This window comes from Diabrotica virgifera, chromosome 2 (genome assembly GCF_917563875.1).
Source record: "Diabrotica virgifera virgifera chromosome 2, PGI_DIABVI_V3a".
NCBI classification, from domain to species: domain Eukaryota; kingdom Metazoa; phylum Arthropoda; class Insecta; order Coleoptera; family Chrysomelidae; genus Diabrotica; species Diabrotica virgifera.
Genome location: NC_065444.1, coordinates 61,196,405 through 61,211,381, shown reverse-complemented (window position 1 = coordinate 61,211,381; position 14,977 = coordinate 61,196,405). Strand labels below are relative to the sequence as shown.

General features: G+C 33.1%; 1 protein-coding gene across 2 annotated transcripts in view; it reads left to right on the top strand.

Moving 5' to 3' along the window:
• LOC114329296 (uncharacterized) overlaps positions 1-14,977 on the top strand; it is a 158,662-nt gene that overhangs the window by 110,732 nt on the left and 32,953 nt on the right. For both annotated transcript variants that reach the window (XM_028278343.2, XM_050642596.1), the window contains exons 2-3: positions 6,798-6,979; positions 9,157-9,379. In XM_028278343.2, coding sequence (XP_028134144.1) covers positions 6,803-6,979; positions 9,157-9,379 — 400 coding nt within the window. In that variant the 5' untranslated portion in view covers positions 6,798-6,802. The remainder of the gene's footprint in view (positions 1-6,797; positions 6,980-9,156; positions 9,380-14,977) is intronic.

The following is a 14,977-nucleotide window of genomic DNA, read 5'->3' as shown; positions in this document are numbered from 1 at the left end:
AAATGTTCTCAAAATTTATCTAAGCGTTCCATAGTAACAATATATTATTAAAAAAATAATTTTTTTTTCTCGAGTAGGTATTAGTTTTTATTGTATAGTGTAGGGGTCACCAATTAGTGGACCGCGGTCCGCATCCGGACCGTGAGCTAGTTTTGTGCGAACTGTCAATAAATTCAGAAAATACCTAGTGTTTGGCAATTTTGAAAATGTTTGGCCATGAAATTGTGTACTATGTTTGGCTCAACTAATGTGTGCGAAGCCGCTTTATCAAGAATGAACTTTATTAAAAATCGGTAGAGATCTCACTTAACAGATGAATATCTCAACTCCCTAATGAGACTCAATTACACTAAACTCACTCCAAACTTCACATAGGTTGTACATAAAAAAAATGTAATTTTTCTCTGTGATAATTTAATTTTGTAAAGAGTTTTCCCCCTTATTGTTATACTTACTAATCATTAATTTTGAAATTAAGTAAGCTGTAATATAAAATTGTCATCTGCATTTTTTATATTCATTTCCTCTCTACTATATGTTAAGTAGGAGTACTTTTTAGATGTGCATTTAATTAAAATAATTTTCAGATTTAATAAGTTTGCAACAAACACCCTGCATTCAAACTAATGTAGAAAAGATAACATGTTAATTAGCATTTTGTACTATGATTATTTATTTTAAATTCCTCAGTTTCCTTTCTACAAAATTGAAGATGTCTAAAAACTTCATTAGCATTCAATATAAATTCCTAATTTTGAAAATATTCTCAGTAACAATTTACAATAGGTACTGCTGTTTTCAAAATATACTGATAATAACATCAAAACAATACACAATGAATTTAAATTTTATTTATTGTACCAGGAAAACTTACAGAAAAGTATATAGTAACCAAAAAACAATCAGACATTATTAGTTTTGCTTTCCATATTAGTCCATGTGTGAGGCCACTTTCGTATGAAAAATGTTTCTGTCGCGATTTCTTTGCGGATTCCTGTTCAAAAATGTCTACTTTAAACAAATCAGAAGGGTGCCGGGTGAAACAATTTTTTAAGAAAATTCAAAATTACTTTTTTGCCTCGAAAAATGTATTTTTAGGTTTCTTGTGTAATTATAAACAATAAAGGTCTCTTGTCATATTTCTGAAAAGTTGACAGTTTTCGAGTTATAAGCGATTTAAAATCTGAAAAATGCAAAAATTTGCATTTGCGATGCTGGAAAACTCTTAAGTTTTAATAAAGTGACAGATATTTTTTGTTTAAGATGACCCAAAAATGCTAAAAACATATTTTCGGGGGCAAAAAAGGTGATGTTTTGAATTTGTTAAAAAAAATATTAAACAATTTCTGCCCAAAAATTTCGCCTGGCACCCTTCTGATTTGTTTATAGGATATTTTTTAACAAGAATCCACAACGAAACCGAATCAGAACAGTCAGACACAGGCAGCATAAATCCGGACCCCGGAAGTGTCATAGGTTTTCGAAACGGACCCTCAGGGAAACTAATTGGTGACCCCTGGTATAGTGTATAAATTATTGTAATCACTGAATACATAGTTTGTGAAGAGATAATCATATTAATTAACTGAACAATTAATAGTTTAAGCGATTAAATAAGTAACGGTTATCTAAGAACATCCAAATGCCATCTCTAAGTTAATGATCTCCATACCAGTGAATTAATCTCCATACCAGTGAGAATTGTACTACACGTAATTTGCCGTGTAAAAAAAGATAAAGTAGGGATAGCGGAAAAATATTTGCGCCTACGTTCTTAAAGGATCTTTGGTCCTTATTTACATACGTCCAAAATAGTGACGCTATTAGTTAGACACCTTTATAATATAATAGTCGAACACCTTTTAAATAATTTATCGTGTAACCAAAATAAGTAGTTAAATAAACAATGCAAATTGTTTAGAGACTAAATGATATATTGCATGTATATTCTTAATTAATAGACTAATAAAGAGCGTTAATGCTATAAATACACGAAGTCAATTATATTAACCCATAAAAGCATCTGCACGTATAAAACAATAGTAAATACATATTCATTTGTTACTCTTCTTTCTATTTGACGTCACCCACTTGATTTATCTCCAAGCGTAGTGTTATGAAAATGATTCGATTTGGTCAAAAGTTATAAGAAGAGATATGGATTATCTAGTTAGCCTTGCCCCATTCCTGTCAACAAAAACTCAATTGTAATCACCACAATAACAACATTAGATTAGAGTAGCTTCCCAAATTTTTGAGATAAAACTGCGAAATCTTTGATTGGTATTCATTCTAGGAAATTAATCATATGAAAATTTGATTGTTGTGGAATGTTGATTTGTATTTTGTGGACTTGGTGAAATCTCAAAAAGTCAAAATAAGTCAATTTCGAGAAAATGGTATCTAAAAAATAGTGGTGTATTTTATGCCATGTTGTATTTTTTTTAGCTTTTGTTGTTTTCACCCTATTTTGCAAAAATGTGAAAACTCTGAATTATGCACGTCCGTCTGTCTGTCTGCCTGTGATCACAACTCCTCCGTCATTATACCAGGTAGAATGACAAGTGAGGTGTCAAATGAAAGCTTATAATCTAAAGATGGTACTAAAGGTGACAAATTTGACCTAGACTATCTGTCCGTCCGACCGCGAATATAACTCCTCCGTCATTATACCAGGTAGATTGACAAATGAGGTGTCAAATGAAAGCTTATAATCCAAGGATGGTAATAAAGGTGAGAGATTTGACCTAGGCTGTCTCTCCGTCTGTCCGTCCGACCGCGAATATAACTCCTCCGTCACTATACCAGCTAGAATGACAAATGAGATGTCGAATGAAAGCTTATAATCCATGGATGGTACTAAAGGTGAGAAATTTGACCTAAGACTTCCGGTTTGAGAAAAGCAACCAGAAGTTCTGTTTTAAAGCCACTGGAATAGTGCAAGTGATATATTATTCGACGCGCCCGATTACTTTGGGTGAAAACCTAGGACTTGTTATATTATAAGACATGAATACATTCTCTGGTGTATTTATAAACATTTTTTTCTCCAGCTAAACAGTCCCTGCTCATATTAAAAGACTCACTTAGCAAATTCTGGTTTTCTTTGTTTCATATGAAATAATCATAATTATAACTATGTTAGCTATATAATATAAGAGTATGTAGGTATTATATTAATGAAAATAATATTTTTTTATATTTATTGAACAAAAAAATTGACATTATCACATAATTTTACTAAATTACTTAATAGTAGGGGAGGCAGGTATAGTAAATTTGCATTTACTCGAGCGTTTTGGAGACCTATTGAGTCCTAAAACCAAAAAAAGTTAAGTTTTCCGTTTTAGTGGGGACTTTCCATTTTTTAATTAGTGACTTTTCCATTTCCAACAATCATTTTTTCCGATTATAGCGCCATCTGTCCATAATTCGAAAAAATGTCTCGAATAAAAGTTGCTTATTTTTAGGTAAGGAATCCAAATCTGCATTAAAAATGGGGGCTCCTATTTAAAATTTTAAAGTAATCGCCCCACCTCCACCTCCGTGGGGGACGTGGTGGCATTCGATAGATTTTTAAAAAATATTGAATACATGTATTTTTCAGTTTTTCGATCTGATGTTTATTTCGTGAAATATCGCGGGGTTCCTATTTAAAATTAATTTACCCCCACCTCTCTCCGTGGGGATCGTGTTTGTTATCATTCGATAGATTTAAACACTCCCAGACCTTTTCGATTGGGTTCATGTCAGGTGAATTGCCGGTCCATAGTAATAGAGAAGTTTTGACCATTAACAAACTTAGTGATTATTTGTGGAGCCAGTCTTAGGCCTGGATCCCTCGTCCAAAAAAAAAGTTAATAGCAAGCTGAAAATTTGTTAATACCTTAACGGTGTCTAGTCACACAAACTTTGATATACGGGAACACTGGAACAGGGGAAGTTTTAATTGTGGAACAGTTTAAAAATTTGGAACGTCAGGTTACGAAAACGTCCCATGTATTTTGTTGGACAGAACATCCAATCGATTTGTTACCCTTTCATTTAACTCTCATGCAAAAATCAGACTGCTATTACTAACCAACATGATTCCTGTCATTTGACATGTTCTTCGAGTTCCACTCATTAAAATGCCCAGTTGGTGATAAACACCAGTCTGATTTTTGCATGAGAGTTTAATGAAATGGTAACAAATCAATTGGAAGTTCTGTCCGACAAAATACATAGAACGTTTTCGTAGTCTAACGTATCAAATTTTTAACCTGTTTCACAATTAAAACTTCCCCTTTTCCAGTGTTCCCATACATCAAAGTTTGTCCGACTAAACACCGTTAAGCTATTAACAAATTTTCAGCTTGCTATTAATCAACTTTTTTTTGGTAAGCGGGATCCAGGTCTATCTCTGTATATTTGTATATTAGTCCTGTCGCATGGTTCCTTCTACCACATATAAACGTACCATCAAATACTATTGACTGTAATACATCCAACTCCCACAGAAATCTGGAAGCACGTTGCCACTAGCGCCACTGTCGGCTGAGTTGAACTACGTTTTGACAACGTAAAATTTGACCGTAAACATTCAAATTTAATTTTATAAATTTTTGAATAACGAGCTAATTTTGCTAAATTAAATTAAAATAAAAATAGTTTAAACACTTATACAAAAACAATAATAAAGCAATTTTATAAAAATGTAAGATTAGATTGCTCTGGTTATCCTACTCATACCGCTAGATGGCGCTATTTTTTTGCTTCCTCAAAATTAATGGGAAATGTCAAGAATTGTATGTATTACAGTCTATAGTATTTGGTACCATTCCTTTGACACTCATTACAGACCAGACCATTACTTAGGATTTAATTGTTTTTATTACACATTCCTTCTCGTAGTTTTCTGTCGACGTCTTACGACAAATTGGACCTTATCATACTACTTACTACTTTTGCGTTTATAGGAACTGCACCGTGTTATAGTTACTGTTAGAGATCTTATTTGGTACTCTTATTTATTAGTAAGAATCCACCTCAAGATTTTGAGGACCGACGACCTCAAAAGAATTGTGACCAATTGGATAGCAATGGCGCAGAACAGAAGAAGATGGAAATATCTCGAGAAGGCCTATGTTCAACAATGGACAAATCAGGGCTGATTGATGATTATCAGCAGTACAACCTGTGATGGGTTTGGATCTCTTCCAAAATTCGTCTCTACTTACATCTCTTCGTGACGTCTCTTCGTGACTAACATGCATCGCCCTCAATTTTTCTTTCTTCAATAATTGTTCCCATATAATTGTATTGCTTGGAAGTTAGACAAAGGATTTTTTAGTTGCCGGAACTGATATTATTGAAATTGGCGAAACATTTTACGAAACAAACTACGATGAACTTTAATAATAATTCATAGTGTGCAATTTTAATTACAAAACGGTAGGTAACTATGATGATTGTAACTTCCCGTCTTATCACATAAAACAATGTTTTTGTTTACTCCGGATAACCAATACAAATTATAAGGATAATTGACAAAGAACTAGGAAAATTTATTATTTTTATCTTAAACTATAAATTTTTTCGTTATACCACAATCTGGTTGTAGATAATATCCAAAGACCATAGTTAATAAAGAAACAATGAATTTAAACAGTATATAACTTAATACGTACTTTCTTCAATTTAATCATGAATGCAGTCATCAAAAGCGTTATCAAAGGAAGATGGTACAGAATGGGGAACAATGAAATAAGAACATGAAAATACATAAATATTATACAGAATTCTGCATCCTGCCATCGTCCGGTTCAGATGGTAAGGTTTTTAACCTTAGCATGATCAAACTTTTTTAACGTGTTTTTTGTGATACTCCTTTGTGCCGTTCTAGATGTATTTTAAAACAACTTTTCACAATTAAACTTTTGCAAACTTCGAACAAAGTTTTTTATATTAATAAAAAACTGCATCAGATACAATTTTTTTCACTCATAGGTAAATACATGGGATCCCTCTCTCTTGATAGTGGTATGCGGTATTGTGAAATTATTGACCATAGCTCTGAAGATGGCTTTATAAGCCGAATGCGCTCAGCTAGGAATTAAATTTTACACACTTCAAAAATACTTTTCTTCCCCTGTCACTCAGTCGAGTAAATATTAGATTTGGCTTATTCTAATGGTGTGGTGTCGAATTATCCGGTTTTTCTGAAGAAATACCATCGACTAGTCCTTAGTGTTGGCATGTATTCACCTGCCACAATTAAAGATGTGAAGCACCCCTGATAAGCAATAGTTTTAAGCATCGCGTAGATAAGTATGTAATTGTAAGATCAAACACATGAGTGTGATACGATCAGTGTTTTTAAGGCTAGACTTATAGTTTATTCACATAAGCTATGCAGGAGATGTAAACATCTCCTGCTCTCCCCGTCATCAGCAACATAGAGATGGCTTTTTGGTTCAGTTTTTGAATATTTTTAGATCACAGTTACTTGTATAATCGCGTAAATTATTCATTAATTTAATTAATAGGATTATTTTTTCACTATCTATGAATTCAGTGATTACAATAATTTATATACTATAGAATAAAAACTAATAATCGAGAAAAGAGAAATGGTGATAAAGTGATTTTAATAATATAGTGTCACTATGGAACGAGTAGATAAATTTTGAACATCTTTAACAACTAAAATCGTTGTTTACATGCACTCCATGACTTATTGAAATTTAGTTTAGGTCTAGGTTAACAATATAATTCGTGTAAATATTTGTAGACTAATAAGAACTTTTTTGTTTCAGCTGATATGGGAAGATTCTCTGGGAAAAAATGTCGCTTACTGTCGATGTTATGGCTTACGACGTTTTTCTTCTTCGTAGAAATAGTCGTAGGTTATATAACAAATTCAATGGCCTTAGTGGCAGATAGTTTTCATATGCTGAGCGACGTCGCAGCATTAGTTGTAGCTTTTTTATCCGTTAAGGTAAGTTTTTATTTTCACCTAATTTTGAAAAAATATGAAAACGTTGAAGTATCCTTGAAAAAAAAATTAATTAAAAGATTTATATTTATTACGACATTGTTTAGGTGACATAACCTACTATCAAAGTATTACATATTTGGGGCACACGCGCGTCGGTGACACAAGGAATCAAGCCGATTCAGCAAGAGTCGTGTTATGATTTCATACTTCCGAAACTAAATTGACAGGGAAAACATAAACAAAACACATAGGCGCATATATAAAAATAGATATACAAAATTACACAAGAGCATTAATTCTAATTTAGTCAGTCAGATCACGGGAAGAGTTTCAACTAAGTTTAGGGTTTCCTATCGTTTAGAATGAAATGTAGTAAGTGTCGTCATCAGCTGAGTACTATTTATTACATCTAACCAACTAATAAAGTACAGATGAGTAAATAAGTGTATTCCTGATAACCAACCCACGTAAGGACACATTCCCTTCATCGTGTATTACCACACACAGCTCCTGTACATCATGGTTGTTCAATTGAGGAATGAAAAAGTCAGTAATCATGGCTCTATAGCGGTCAGCATTGACTGTAACATTCTGGCAAGCATAATTTTTGAAGAGATATGGACCAATGATTTCACCAGCCTATAAAGCACACCAAACAGTCAGTTTTTCTGGATGTAATGGTGTCTTAACATACACGCGAGGCTTATCTTCACTCCAAATATTGCAGTTTTGTTTATTGACGTAGCTATTCATTCAAAATCGTAATCAACTTCAAATCCTATTATACTAGTTTTGGGCCTATTAACCGAATTTAAGCCTTTAGGTAATCGTGTAGCTTCAATTCTTGTACGAGTTGGCTTTTGTAAGCACGCAAACCAAGATCTTTCCGCAAAATCTTCCATAAACTGGATGGGAGCTTATCCAACTACTGTGTACGATGGCAGATAGACTGATTCGCGTCTTCTAGACGTAAACATCTAGACGCGTCTTCTGATTCTAGAGTAAACGTGGTGCGAAAACATTTCATGGTTAATCGAATTAATTGCTCTCATGAACGATTATGTTCACCATAAAATGGACATAGTGCGGGATACGTATTTCGAACATAAGCATGATTTTCAGAACAAATTTGCACAATTTGGAAGCGTTGTTCAGGCGTCAGTCTATTCATGTTGAAATGTCAATCCAAACTAAAGATAGATCACTTGACAGCTGACAAAATTGGCGCCAATAGGGAACTTGCACATTTTTTTATTGCATAATAACGTTCACTTTCGTTAAAAAATAAGATTTCCAAAACTTTACGCCTTAAAACCTCATAATAACTTAGTACAAGTACTAAGTACAAGTATGTACTAAGTATAAATTAATTTAAAGTCTTCTATGCATTTAAATCATTTCAAACGATGAAAAACACTTGTGACGTCACATCATTGTATTTTCTACTGACGTTTATAATGTCTCATTTAAAATTATACAGTGATGAGCGTACTAATAACCGGCAAAATAGCGCAAAAGATGGAAAACATATTAAATTGTGAGATAAAAAGAAATAAAACTAGTAGAGTTGTTAAATTTAGCGATAGTAACATATAAATTGACATTACATTGATTGTTTCCACCTTTATACGTATCAGAGGAGTATGTCAACTAAAACTGTCACTGTGACAGTGGCATTTCTCAAATTCGTTCGATACGTCTAAAGGTGAGAAACTATCAATATAATGTCAATCTATAAGTTACTATCGCTAAATTTAACACCTCCACTAGGTTCATCTCTTTTTATCTCACAACTTGATATGTTTTCCATCTTTTGCGTTATTTTGCCGGTTATTAGTGCGCTCATCACTGTATAAAATTTTGCTTACTTTGTTGATGCGGTGTGTAAATATATAATCATAATCTGACGTAACGACCCGTTTTGGGCTAGCTGCTATAATTTGAATTTATAGAATCATCTTTAGGGGCCAAACGAAAGACAAAAACAACTTCTTTTTCTTTGATATATATTTTTAATTATGTTGTGATTTATAACATTTATTTAGAATTTAAAATTTTATGCAAGTTCCCTATTAAAAAAGTATTGCCAATTTATATTTTTAAACCTCTAAAAATAACACCGATTATTATAATTTATAATGCTATAACATTAATAATTTGAATGTTTCTTCTTTTAGATGTCACCAAAGAAATGGTCGAAAAATACTTTCGGTTGGGCGAGAGCTGAAGTGCTGGGCGCCTTGGTCAACGCCGTATTTTTAGTAGCTTTATGTTTTTCTATAACCGTAGAAGCCTGCAAGAGGTTTATCGAAATAGAATATATTCACAATCCTCAGTTGTTAGTAATCGTCGGAGGAATTGGTCTCTTAGTCAACTTAGTCGGATTATTACTATTTCATGGTAAGTTATTATTCTTATGTTAGACCCTGAACACATGAGGGTATTAGACGACGCGTTTGCCTAATGCCGCGTTTCAATGATTTATCAAGGAACAAATGGTATAGTTCACATGCAAGCGCGTGTTTATCATGTTTTATCAGGTAAAACGCGGCGTTAAGCGCTGTCATGTGTACGAGGTCTTAGGGCGTTCCATTTACGATATACGAGCGTGGGGTCAATAAGTCCGTGACATTTTGAATGAAATACAGGTTTTTATATTTTATTATTTTATTTTATTAGTTATTTTATTTTTCAACATAGTCTCCTTTGAGTTCTATATATTACCGTAAAAACCCGATTTCAGTTAAAACCCGAATTTACTAGGAAAAACTAGATTTAACATGCATTTAAGACCATTCTGGTTTTAACTAGTGAAAACTAGAGCTCTTAAATATTATTAGTTAATTCTAGTTGTCATACATGTTCATATTTCAGTCAAAACTAGTTTTTACTAAAATTTTCAGTAATTTCCAGATTCAACTAAAACTCGGTAAATAATTTCATTTGTTTAGCTTGCGTTTCCAAACTGTATGCTTCCTTTCTAGCTAACAAAATTTGATATTCTCCAATAAGACCGGCCTCTTCAACACCAGATTCTTTATTTTCCGATCTAAACTCCTGAACAACCAGAATAAACTTGTAACTGTGATCCTCTTGTGATTGCATATCGATCAAATCTACCTGACAGTGACTATTCATTTCTGAATTCAATATAGGTTTCGACACAAGACCCCTCTCCGCTTTCATATTTTTACTCGTCTTCCGTTGGCAGATTTTACACATTGGTATAAAAGTTTTGATCATATTTATCAATTCTTATATTTGCGTATTTTCTGGCAATTTCAGTCTTCAACCTATCCCGACCTCCATGAGTAATAGCAACGTGGGCTGCTTCAATTATGTCAAAAATGTCTTCGGCAGGTACATAATATTTGATGGGATTAATTCTAGAAGCCAACTTTTTTATTTCGCCAGCTTCAACAGTTCTAAATCGTTTTAGTCTTCGATTTTGTAACGGTGTTTTCTTGGCAGACAGTTCCGTATCTTATACTTCCACCATTAATTCATTAGGTATACGTTTTTCGTCACAATATTGTAGTGGCTTTATTTCTTTTCGATCTCTTCCTTTTGTAAAATCTTTTCAATTCTAGAAGCCAACTTTTTTATTTCGCCAGCTTCAACAATTCTAAATCGTTTTAGTCTTCGATTTTGTAACGGTGTTTTCTTGGCAGACAGTTCCGTATCTTATACTTCCACCATTAATTCATTAGGTATACGCTTTTCGTCACAATATTGTAGTGGCTTTATTTCTTTTCGATCTCTTCCTTTTGTAAAATCTTTTCCAAAAAACATTCTTTCCACGTTCTTATATCTCTTCTCTCAACATTATCTTTGACATTATCACTCATTGTGAATAAAACACAATAGTGTAAAATAACCAATAAAAACGATGCAGAACCCCGAACACCACCCCGAACCCCATTAACACTACCCCGAACAACCCAAATCGTATTTGTCTCTTCTCTCTGATATTTTAACTGGTATTCGCTAGTAATTCCAGTAAAACTAGTTTAAACTAATATAAACTACTCTAAATGAAACTGGTTCGGGATTTCTAGTTTTAACTGAACTTAGCAGTCAAATGTAGTTTTGACTAGTTAAAACTAGAATTGTCTAAAGCGCATAGTTACCACTAGATTTTTCCTAGTAAATTCGGGTTTTAACTGAAATGGGTTTTAACGGTAACCTAGTCCAATGTTTCTCCAATTTTTTTTTATCCCTTCCGAAAAATATTATTTGTCGAGGTAATCAAAATATGCATTTGTTTGTGAGATGATTTCGTCGTTGGAGTCAAATCTCTTTCCGCAGAGCCATTTCTTCAAGGTTAGGAACAAGAAATAGTCACTCGGGGGCTAAATCTGGAGAATGGGGCGGATGAGAGAGTAATTCGTAGCCTAATTCATAGATTTTTGCCATGGAATCTGCACATGTGTGCACACTTGCATTGTCCTGGTGGAAAAGAACTTCTTTCTTATCTAAATGCGGTCTTTTTTTTTCAATTCCTCATTGAATCGACCCAATAAGTTTGACACATCTCTCTCACTTTCCATCTCCGATCGGTTAAAACAATATCGTGAATTTTTTCAATTGTTTCGGATGTAGAGACCTCAACTGGACGTCCAGAACGTTCGGTATCTTCTGTGCTTGTACGGCCACGTCGAAATTCAGTAAACCACTTCTTTACCATTAGTCCAGAGAAATAATATTTTTCTCGTGACACATCAACCTCCTGGCCGAAACCAATTTTTTTTTTGAGTAGTATGGACATCTATATTAATAACCTTTATGTTTCCTGCAGCCGATTTTGATGATATACATAGTTATAAACAAATGAAGATCAAAAAACGGTAAATTTTCGCTTTTTTCGTCTATAAATTAGTTATTTTTTATAAAATAATTTTCACCCCCGAGAAGGGGCGGTATCCACCCTCAGGGTAAAGGCGCAAGGTGGCACCATGTCACTTTTGTTTCTTGATCTATCCTCTAATCACTGACCAATTTTCGTGAAAATCGATGAAGGTTCACCGAAATTGAAGGTAATCGTTAATTTTTACCTTCAGTGACTGCACTATACAAAATAAATTGCAATTTACTGATCTAAATGCGCGTAATTTGGGAGCTCATAAATTATTAAATGATATGTAGTCGCCAAATAATTAATTTAATGCATTTTAAGTACAACTCTCTCTTAAGCCGGGAAGATGGGGTAGTTTTCTTGCGAAGGGTGGTAGCTCAATAATCGAAAAGCTATAGGAATGATATTTGCAATACGATATATTTTAAGTTTTCTCGGCATTTTTCTCTTAAGTTAAATCAATTAAAGGGTTGTTTGGGGGTGAAGGGGATGAGCTCAACAATCGAAACTATATCATTTCAAGAGCTCATAAATAACTCGTAATTCTGCCGCAAAAATCGATTCAATATTCCTATTTTTAAGTAGTGGGGGGGGGCTGACTCAGCCCCCTCACTAAAATATTAAATTCCTGCTCAGTGGAACGAGCTCAAAATTTTTAATTTGCGGAATATGAGAGCTCATAAATAGCTCATAAATCAGGGCTCTTTGTTTTTTAATTTTTGCAAGTGGGGGGGGGGGGGGAGACAGCTCAACACGGGTTAAAATTCGACTAGAGGAATGGGAATAACACAAAAAGTATATACTAATGGCCGCGTCACGCTAAAATTTGACATGTATCTCTAAAAAAGGTTAGACTTTCTAGAACTGTTTTTTTCGAGTTTGCAGTGCCCTAAACGACGAAGAAGGTTGAGACCACCAGATAACTTTCATCTGGAAATAATACCCAAAAATGAATCGTCAGTTTTGTGATAATTTTTATGGATTTGTGGGAGTTAATTAATCGATTTGGCAAGTGGAAAAGTAATAAAAGTTAAATTTAACTTGCTTATTAAAATTTTTATTTAAAATATAAACAGTTATATTAAAATATAATCTTTATGGTTAATATAAATTCCATTGTGTCGCTCCTTCTGAAAATAGTATCTAAGGAAATGTGATGAGGGTTTTTTCTGGTCCTGGTAAAGGTCGAAAATATTTTAATCGTTGTAAAAGGTGTCCCAAAATTGACGAAAGTTTTGAATTTGTATTTGAATAATTTCCAGCTAAACATCTACATCTAAACCAGTGTTTCCCAACGTGGGGCCCACGCCCCACAGGGGGGCAATTTGATTGTTAAGGGGGGCAATTTGAAAATAGACTCAACACGAGTTAAATCCTTTCGCTACTGGCTATTTAAATGCAATGCTAGGTTACGGTACCAGAAACGAAAAAATCAAATTCTTAAATATTTGCGGTAAATAATTATTAGGTATATTTTCGCTATAAGTACCAAAATTTCAACTGGATCCTTGGTGCCTCAAGTAAACTAAAAATTTTGAAAAGGGAACAACAATAAAGCCTCGATGTACTACTCATACTTCGACTAATCATCGTGTTATTGAGGATAGTTATCCAATTTCTTTATTGTTCGCTTAAACAGGAAAAAATCATACTATCGAAGAGAATTTAATAACACCATCAATGGCAGCATTTCTTAACGGTTCTTAAAAAAGATGACAAATATCTAAATGCTGTGCAACTCAGTAATAATACTGTTAGCAGAAAAGTAGACGAAATCAGTGAAGATATTGAAAAACAACTTGTTGAAAAGCTGAAAACAAGAAATTTGTCAGTGAAAATGGCGTGGCTCAACTTAAGAGACAGTGAGGCAGTATTGGTAACTTACCTAAGATATAAATTACGTAAGATTTTAATAAAGGAGAGTTTTTGAAAAATTGTTGTTCTGTAAAAAACTAGAAAGCACCTCTAATTTCAAAGATATACAGGGTGATTGATTAGTGTGAGGAAGCTCAGTAGATCTGTTATAGTAAAAATTACAAAAAAACGTTAAAAAATTGTAGGCAGCTTTAAACTCCACATTTTAAAATTAGTTACAATCTTACAGGGTGTTCCATAAGATGGTGGCAGACCAAACTTATGTTTTTTTAAATGGAACACCCTGTATTTTATTTTAAATTTGAAATCTGCTTCCACATCACAAAAATTTAAGTTTTATTATGTTATACTGGGTATTTAAAAAGTTATAACCAATATTACCTGAAAATCGTATCAAGTTTAACTCCCTGTATAATTAAAAAGGAGTATAGGAACATTGATCTATTGCAACCATAGTTTTTTAATAATTGTTAAAAATTAGAAAATATATTCGTTTTCATAATATTCGTTAAATCAAATACAGGGTAAGTCAAAATGCAAGTACATTATTTTCTTGGTAATTTTAAATAGAACACCCTGTATTTTATATCTCTATCGAAAAGTACTACTATCGTACTTCAAATTTTATGAAGTACTCCCTATACCTAAAGTTATCAGTTTTCTAGATATTTTTATTTTTCCATCAAAGTATTAATTTGGTAGATATTTTAACGTTTACCAATAATTATTGTGAGTTGACCATTATTGATTTGTCAGAAACTGACAGTTTGACATTATTGTTTATTAACTCAGTATTGGGGTACACCGTAAATTAGCAACAATTATTATTTAGTTGAAAGACTGATAGGTTTTGTACACACTTGAAATGAATGAAAGAAGTGAAAGAAGTATATTAAAGTGTGTAAATGTATTTTAATTTCCTTAGCTAAGCGCTTTCGACATAAAAGTCATCTTCAGAGCTAATGCTACAATAAAAAGTTAAAACAATAAGTAAAAAGATGTTCTAAGTACAAAGTTTTTTAACTTACGTCAATATATAAAAAGTACCGGCTACTTAGGAATGTATTTTCTTGCATCTCATTAAGAAATTTGTAATTCAGGTCCACCGTACAACTCCGGCTGATGAAAGCTAGTTTTAATTTTTAGTTTTTCTATGGTAAAACAATAAAAACAACCACTGGGACGATACATACATATAAAATTTTTTTCATGGTAAAGGTTTTACCCAACCATTTTGAAGTGATATGAGCTGGCGACTGACTGACAGT